This window comes from Octodon degus, unplaced genomic scaffold, assembly GCF_000260255.1.
Source record: "Octodon degus isolate 3935 unplaced genomic scaffold, OctDeg1.0 scaffold00049, whole genome shotgun sequence".
Classification (NCBI taxonomy): Eukaryota; Metazoa; Chordata; class Mammalia; order Rodentia; family Octodontidae; genus Octodon; species Octodon degus.
The window spans coordinates 688,230-697,139 of record NW_004524625.1 but is presented as its reverse complement, the minus strand read 5'-3'; the positions used below and the strand labels follow the sequence as shown (position 1 = coordinate 697,139).

At 43.8% G+C, this 8,910-nt stretch overlaps 1 protein-coding gene across 2 annotated transcripts in view; it reads left to right on the top strand.

Moving 5' to 3' along the window:
• Nucleotides 1–328: 328 nt before the first annotated feature.
• Gvqw3 (GVQW motif containing 3) overlaps nucleotides 329–8,910 on the top strand; it is a 36,246-nt gene continuing 27,664 nt past the window's right edge. The window contains exon 1 of one of the 2 annotated variants that reach the window (XM_023716699.1): nucleotides 329–1,281. In XM_023716699.1, coding sequence (XP_023572467.1) covers nucleotides 810–1,281 — 472 coding nt within the window. In that variant the 5' untranslated portion in view covers nucleotides 329–809. Of the gene's footprint in view, nucleotides 3,009–8,910 lie in introns of those variants that run through there. The other variant, XM_023716700.1, reaches the window with a different exon arrangement.

Here is an 8,910-nt window from a genome sequence, read left to right as displayed (position 1 = left end):
CAGGAGGGGCGCGCGGTCCGAGGCCGGCCTGGGGACGCGGCTCCACAGTGCTGTGAGCGGCCGGGAGGATTTACCGCCGCCGCCGCCGCTGGTGCACCTCCCGCCCGCCCGGGACGCTGCCGCCTCCTTCCCACAATGCACCCTGGCGCCCGGGGGTGCCCTCTCTTCCCTCAGCTTTCCTCCCCGCCCTCCTTTCCACCGACTTTTAAGCGAGCGGGCAAGCGCACTGAAGAGGGCCTGCGGGGTGTGGCGAGGCGGAGGCGGGACTTGGCGCCGGCGGACGCAGTGCGCCTGCGCGCACGTAACTCGCGAGGAGGGCTTTGCGCATGCGGCCCAATCTCCCGGGACTGGAGCAGGCGAGTGCCGGGCTGCTCCGGTAGGTCTGGCGAGCGCGGGTTCAGCAGATCGGGGGCAAACGTGCAGGTTTCACGTCACCGTTGCAGCTCTCCTTGTTTTATTGTATTGCAGTAATCGTCATAAACTCCTATGCGCCGCGGAATTTGTACTGTCTTGCTACCTGATTTGCAAACTTAGTGGCAGAGCTGTGTGCACTGGCTGGACACAGACGTGGATTGTAGGGGATTTATTATTCCCCAGCTCTGAACGCTTTAGCCCCATTAGCTTCTCAGATTGAACCTCACCGACCTCGACTAGATGCTAACAGGAGGAAACTCAGAAAAGCATTGTTCCCTGGCAAAGCTTCCAAAGGACCAAGAATGACATGAGTAGGTGTACAGCCCTATAGAGATTGGTCCCTCGGTCTTCCCCTCATAATTGTGACCTGTTAATGTTCCGGTGTTAATGACAAAATGAGTGATCGCTATTTAGAACAAAGGATTAGCATAAAATTTTGCGTAAAACTGAACAAGTCAGCAAGTGAGACCCACCACCTTTTAAAAGAAGCCTACAGGGATGAAGTCATGTCAAGGGCTCGAGTTTTTGACTGGCACAAAAGATTTAAAGAAGGACGAGAAGATGTTCGAGATGATGCACGAAGTGGTCGCCCAGTCACCCACAGGACACATGAAAATATCCAGAAGGTCAAGAATTTGGTTTGTTCAAACAGGCAGTTAACTGTGAGGATGATGGCTGAAGAGTTACATTTAGATAAAGAAACTGTTAGACTTACTCTGAAAGAAAACTTGAACATGAGGAAGGTTTCTGCCAAAGTTGTATCAGGTATTTTGATGGGTGACTCTAAATCTGGAAAATTTAACTTTCAGTCTGACCTTTCAAAGAAAACTAGGAAAAGTGGCTCATTGGTGAGGAAGAAGGCAACAAGTTCTGAAACATGGAGTTATCTGCAGCGAGAACGTGGCGTGGAAATGCCTCAGCCAGTAGCCCATCCCCAAATCTACTGCCCTGCTAGCCAGCTTCTGCCGGCCTCATCTTCAGCAAGCCTTTGCACACGGGTGGCTCAGGATTGGTTTACTCCCTGGGTAAAAAGAACCTGAGATACCTTAGACCGAGCCAGGAAGCTACGTTATGGTTAGACGGCTTGATTTGCTGTTCACTGGATTCCAGTCTACCACTTATCTCTGCTTGTCATAGCCCTCCTATTTATTCTATTGAGGGCTATGGAGCCATCTTTCTTCCTGTTCTCCACCACTTTAAAGTGCTTTTGACTGTTGACTTTTGTTATTTGCTTGTTCTTGATTTCTAGAGATCATCATGTTCTTGATCAACACATATGTATTTCCTCATTGCCCACATCTCAGCTTGTTATGGCTGTCCTGTTTTTTTAGTCTGCCCCAAGGGATCATCATCTGTATGTCTGTGCCCAGGGAGCCATGCTCTTTGAAAAGGACTCCAAAAGAAAGCCTACAGTTTCAGACTGCTTTACATTCAGGGCCCGAGGTATGGTACAAAAGGCAGTGGTGTACTGACATATCAAGCAGTGTTGGGCCTCGGGTGACTTGGCAGGAATGATTGGAAGAGCCCCTCAGAGCTTGGGCTGGGCTCTGGTGCTGATCTTGTCAAAGATCCTACCCCCCCCCCCCTGCAACACACACAGAGCTGAATTGCTCCGTTCTAGTCCTGTCCTTTAGATCCCCACTCTTTTGGGTGATCCCTCTGCTGGAAAAGGAGGTTCTAACCTAGGAAAGGATAAAACAGGAACCCCAGGCCAAGACTGTATTGTGTGGGGAGAAAGACCAGGTGACTTCAGGCCCTAAATTAAGGAAGTTTGCAGTCTGTGTACCAATTCCCACATGGCAGCGGGTTTTTAGTAACTGACACTTGTCCTGTCATAGTGTGAGTGTGCTTTGAGCACCTTCAGTTTTTAGAACACTTCTGTATGTTGGTGAGATCATCAAAGGCAGATGGACTTCCTGCAGGAAGTGGTTGTTGAGTGCATCCATGAGGAAGGGTGGGACAGAACTACAAGATCAGGAAGGCTTCCCAGACAGGTGAAATGGCATGAAGCTCGAAACCTGTGTCAGTAGAAAATGATGACACTATTGGCTAAAATGGCAAAGTCTAAAGGGGAAGATAGTGATGCTACAAAAGACGAACAATTTGGGATCATTTGTGTCCTCTCCTCTGTGCTGCCAATATTTTATAAATTGCTTCCCCTGAGTCTGTGAGTAGGTTTGTAATCACTTATTTGATCATCTAATTGTCCCATCAGACTCCATAAAGCAGTCTTTACATATTCAAACTGTCTCTTCTCTTCCTGCTTCTATTAGAATTTGTGGAATGGAACTTTGCCCAAGTGACTGGCTTCCAAATAATACCATATAGACTAGAAATATCTCAGCGTACCTGATAGAAATCGGGAAGGAAGGAGGTAACAGTATTTCACAGCACTGGCCAGTGTGTGTGTTTGTTTTGAGACAGTCTCACTGTGTAATTCAGGCTTGTCTGGAACAGACTTTGTAGCCTTGGACACAGCAATCTTCCTGCCTCAGCCTCCTTGAGTGTTGGAATTATAGGTATGTGCCACTACCCCAGCCTAGCTCTATTTTACCCAAAGATTTTGACACATAAACAGTTGCATTTATTTATTTATTTATTTATTTTAGGGTTGTTTTGTTTTGGTATCAGAAATTGGACTCAGGAGCTTGCGCTTGCCAAGGAGATGCTGTGCTCCTGAGCTGTCTCCCTAACCCTTTGTTTTATTTATTTATTTTTGGCAGAACCAGGGATCAAACTCAGGCCCTTGCACTAGGCAAGCGCTTATTCTACTGAAGCATCTCCCCTGCTCCTAGTCATCTCCCGCGCCCCCCCCCTTGTTTTATTTTTTGAGGCAGGGTCTCACTATGTAGTTTAGCCTGGCCTTGAATTTATGGCAATCCTCCTGCCTCAGCCTCCAGAGTTCTGGGATTACAGGTGTGTGCCACCATACCTGGTTCCCTTTACTTAATGAGTAAGGAAGTAAACTATATTGGTTAGTAGTAAAGGCCCGGTATTCATTTGTTCCATACAGTTTACTTTTTTTTTTTTTTTTTTTTGCTCAGGGTCTCACTACATAGCCCACATCAGTAGCGATCCTCCTGATTTCTGCCTCCCAAGTGCTGGGATTACAGGCATGCGCCACCGCACCCGGACTCCATCGCTGGCTCAGTGCACCGGAAGGCAGGCCAGCGCAGCAGGCGGTGCCAGGTATTGAACCCTGGCCCCTGCGCTTACTTAAGCAAGCGCTTAGTCGGCTGAGCTATACCGCCGGCCCTCATACGGTTTACTTTTAATTATGTTCTTTCACCATCTGTACCACTTTCGGAAAATTAGAAGTTTTCCTAACACCTGTTTTTAGGTACCATGAAAGCTAGACTTTGTCTCATAAAGAAAAAATACTACATAAGAAAATACTTAAATTAAAAATCAGTCCACAGACTTTCTTTTTTATTTATTTATTTATTTATTTATTTTGTGTGTGTGTGTGGCCAGCTCAGCCCACCAGGGGGCGGGGCTGGCTGGCATGTGGTGCTGGGGGTCGAACCGCGGTCCCTGTGCTTTGTTTAGCTTAGCTTGTTCTAAGTAGGTGCTTTAGACCACTGCGCCATCTCACCAGCCCCAGTCCATAGACTTTCATCTGCTTCACAATTCTTAGACGTTCCATTTCAGGGCCACCAATTCTTCCTACATTAAAAGAAATCCTACATTCCCCCAAAAAGGCTTGTTACCAGGGACACAGCATTTCAGTAACAACCCTTCCACTGTTTGCTGTTGGCAGCTATGTTGCTCAATTTATAAATCCTTGCTCGAATTGTGGAGTAACAGTTGCACAATTATATGCCCGTGGGCCTGGCCAGGATCTTACAATACCTGTAGGCATTATCTTCAACCTATTTTAGGAGTCCTGAAAGAACTAACTTCTGGATTTTACTGTAGTCCTGTAAGTAGGGCTGGAGTGACCCTGGCCATGATGTAGGACAAGATGAATCAAAGTGAGTACCAGAAGCATATTTGATCCAGATAGGGTTTGGACACAACAACACTTGGACATGTGAGTTCACACTGTCCCAAGTGGCTGTTAAGAAAATAATTTATCTCCTTAAATTATGTCCAAAACAGGGTAAGCTACCATTCGAATCCATAGCCTCTGTACAAGACTTTCCCCAAAATATTGAGTGATGTATCTGATTTGGGGGAAGTAAAATTACTGTCCTAATGCTTATCCATCTTTCATGACAGCTGCTCAGAATCACTAAACCCAAAGCTAGCACGTGAAGTCCTAGGAGAGTTCTTTCTACTCCTTATGTGCCCGCCTGCTAAACCCATTTTATTGCTGACCCAAGTTTTATCCTGGCCTATGTCTTGTTGCTCAGGCCTCTTGAGCTCTTTGTAGTCTTAGAGCTAAGCCATCTAACACTCCCCAGACTCTTGTGCTAGGCTCTTTCAGATACCTCTGAATTTATTTTCCACTAGTTTTCTATTGTTTTTCTGATTCTCTGGTGCTTTGTTATCTGGTTGTGGCTTTTTTTTTTTTTTTTTTTTTTGAGACAGAGTCTCATTCTGTAGTCCAGGCTGGCCTTGAACTCAGTGATCCTCCTGCGTCAGCCTCAGAGTGTTGGGATTATAGGTGTATGCCACCATGCCCATCTTGGATTATATTTCAGAGCTGCTTTCAGCCTGCTGATCCTTGCATTTCTCATTTGGTCTTTTTTTTTTTTTTTTTTTAAACTCAACTCACAACTATCTGCTTTGAGTTTTGGATCCCTCTTCCAGTTCCCCATTTCAGATGTGGTGCCCTTTGGAGCAGAAGTTATCTGCTCCAGCCCTGGTCCCAGGTTACCTTCTTAGCCTCAAGAAGCAAGGTAGGACAACGTTGGGGAATATTTTCTTGTTTATAAGGGACATAAGCCGCCGTCAGTTGCATTCCCCATATGTATCCAGTTTTCCAAGGAAGCAATTTAGTTACCTCTGATAACAAGAGTTGTGAAAACCTTTTTGGAGACCTAATGTCCAAATTCATTCTCCCAGCAACTGCATTTTCCCTGGCAGAATAAGCTCCACCTAACTGCAGGTGATTAAGCCTGCCTCTTTATAGGAATGTCAAGAGAGCTGGCCAGGTGCAAACTCTTGACTATAATTTTCCAGTTTAACACAGTCTGTGAATCTCTTTAGCATCAAAGTTGATCTTCCCACCATCATCCATAATCTGATTCAGAATCCACGAGTGCTGCATGAGAGAGCTGGAAGTCCATGAGGAATCTCATCACTGATTTTACCTAATTCTTTCCCTCCCTTGTCACCCTCCCTACCTTGCTTTATTAGCCTCTCCAGTAGTGTTCAAGAAGAGGAAAAAAAAAGTTCACCAAATCTTTGACTTAGAAATACATGACGATCATTCTGTCGTCCTGGATTCTCCCCTTTTTCTTTTAGTGGAAAGGTGATCTTTAGTGCATCACGAAGTTCTCTGCCTGCCCTGCTCGGAACGGAGTCACTGCTCACTGTGCCATCCTCTGCACATGCCATCACCAGCAAGTCTTACTGGGCTACTTGGGATTGAGTCTCACCGAGGTCTTGTGGCTCAGTTATTAAGAAACTCCACTGTAAGTTATTCTGCATTCTCCAACTGCAGCTTCAGTTGGCCCAGCTCTCCCATGATTTACTAGGCTTCTACATCCTATCTGGTGCTTTGTTACCTGGTTCTGGCTTCTTTTTTTTTTGGATACAGAGTCTCGTTCTGAAGTCCAGGCTGGCCTTGAACTCACAGTGATCCTCCTGCCTCAGCCTCAAGATTGTTGGGATTATAGGCATGTGCCATTATGCCCAGTTTTGGATTATATTTGAGAGCTGCTTTCAGCCACTTCAGCCTGCTGATCCTTGAATTTCCCATTTGGTCACGTGTTTTGTTTTCGTTTTTTACTATGTACTTGTGTTTTCTAACGTTTGCCTTTATCAACTCTTTGCAATACTCTGGAAGCTGTGTCACTGTTCCCCCAATGTTAATATCCAGGAACAAAATAGTTTTATGGAAAGTACAATACCTTTAAGGACTACTTGGGTCTGGTCTAAGTATTAGCAAACTTCTGTAAGGAAAGAAGAAAAGGGAAGAAGATGGCTCACCCTCAGCTTTGTGAGCCATATGGTTTCCTTTGCAACTGCTCAACATTTTAGTGCAAAAGCAGATATAACTAATATGGAAACAGCATGGCTGTGTTTCAATAAAACTTTATAAATGGGTATCAGAATTTGAATTTCATATAGTTTCTACAAGACTTTTTAAATTTTTCCAGCCATTTAAAAATAAAAAACAGTTCAGCGTGATGTGTATGCCACTAATTCCAGCACTGGGGAGGCTGAGGCAGAAGGATTGCCATGGTTTGAGGGCAGCCTGTACTATATAGTGAGTTTAAAATCAGCCTATGGGGGCCGGGGAGATGGCTCAGTGGAATAAGTGCTTCCCTGGCAAGCGCGCAAGGCCCTGAGTTCAATCCCTGGTTCTACAAAAAAAAAAAAAAAAGAAAAAGACCAGCCTGAACTACATAGTGAGACTGCCTCACACATAATGAAACAACTCCTTTTACCCCAATATTCTAGGCTTGTGGACCATAGAAAAACATAAGTGGGTCATATTTGGCACATAGACCATAATGACAGATGATTGATCATTTTCCATTAGTAACATTGTTAATGCCAAGTTGATCTGGCAGTGTCTGGCAATTTACAATATAGGAATTGTGGAGCACTGGAAGGGCTCTTTATGAGGCCAGAAAGTAAAATAGAACTGAAAGACTGATTGGCTATTGCACCTTGACCATATTCTGGTTCACAAAATGAGTTTTGTGCTGCTTTTGATTAAAAATTTTATACAACTATTACCTACGTTATTGCTATGTCATATCTCCAAACCTATTTTGGGAATAATGAAAATGGTGCAAAGTTGCAACCAACTATAACACAGTTAACTAATGGTAATTTCAAATGCCTTGACTATGGGCAGCTTTTGAATAAGTTTGTTATCGTCTATTAAAATGTGTGCTAGGTGATAAAACTCAGTGTTAAAACTTTATTGTGTTACCTTCATTTAAGCTGATTTTCTCAAATTGTAATAGAATCCCAGATTGAGCAGACCTTTCCAAGAGTGTGTGACCAGCTACTCGTGTCTCCCTAAAGTCTGGATTGATTTAAACCCTTCAGTTATTGAATGCCGTCTGAAAGAAGATTCTGTGTTAATTCATACACCATGTGTTTATCAAGTGGCTATAGTTGCCTAAATGTGGCTATGGACAAAACACACAGGCGGGGCCGGGGAGGTAGCTCAGTAGAATAAATGCTTCCCTGGCAAGTGCAAGGGCCTGAGTTCAATCCCCATTTCCACCAAAACAAAAAACAAAACAGACACAGGCCTTAGATCTGACAGCCTGAAAACTAAAGAAATTACTCTTTTTTTTTTTTTTTTTGGTGGAACCAGGGATTGAACTCAGGCCCTTGCGCTTGCCAGAGAAGCACTTATTCCACTGAGTCATCTCCCCAGCCCCAAGATACAGATTTTTTTTTTTTTTTGGTGAAACCGGGCTTGAACTCAGGCCCTTGCACTTGCCAAGCAAGCGCTTATTCTACTGAGCCAATTCCCGGGCTCCCTGACATTGCTCTCACTTGCAAAAATTCTGTTCCAGGTGCTCACACTAGGTCATTGCTGGCCATACCTGATAATTAGTATGACCCTTGCCACGTGCCTTTGTGCCGTACTTGTGATACGTCTTCAACTGTGTTAATAATTTGAGGACTGTATGTTTTTTTGGGGTTTTTTTTTGGCGGAACCCGGGATTGAACTCAGACCCTTGCACTTGCCAGGGAAGTGCTTATTCTACTGAGCCATCTCCCCGGCCCCAAGGACTGTATGTTTCACTTAAATTTTATTATCCTTTGCACAATCTATATTGCTAGAAAAACATAATACCAGTGTTGGAAGTGTAAATTGGCAACAGCTTTCTGAAAAGCAATTTGGCAGTATCAATGAAGAGTTTTAAAAATGTTTATATCCTCTGATCCCCTAATTCCACTTCTGGGAATCTGTCCTAAATAAATAGTCTAAAACATGGGCAAAAATTTATGCTTAATAATCTAAAACTCCAACAGCAAAATATTGGTCAAATAAATTATACTATGGCTGCACAATAGACTAGTATGTGATCATCATAGTGAATGTTTATAGAATATTTAATAGCATGGCAAAAATAGGATATTTAGTGAAATGAGTGATACAAAATTGTATCTATTCATCCAGAAAATGTGTTTTGAATTACTAGAAAGGATTCGCTAACTGGGTGGCTGAATTATGAGCCTTTTAAATTTTTTCCTTGTTTTTTATGCTTTTAAAGACTATTTCTCCAAACTTTTACTTTTATAAACCGTTAAAAAAAAAATCAAAAATTGACAGGGGAGTGCCAAGCATAGTGACACATGCCTGCAATCCTAAACTGAGGCAGGAGGATCACCATAAATTCAAAGCCAGCCTGA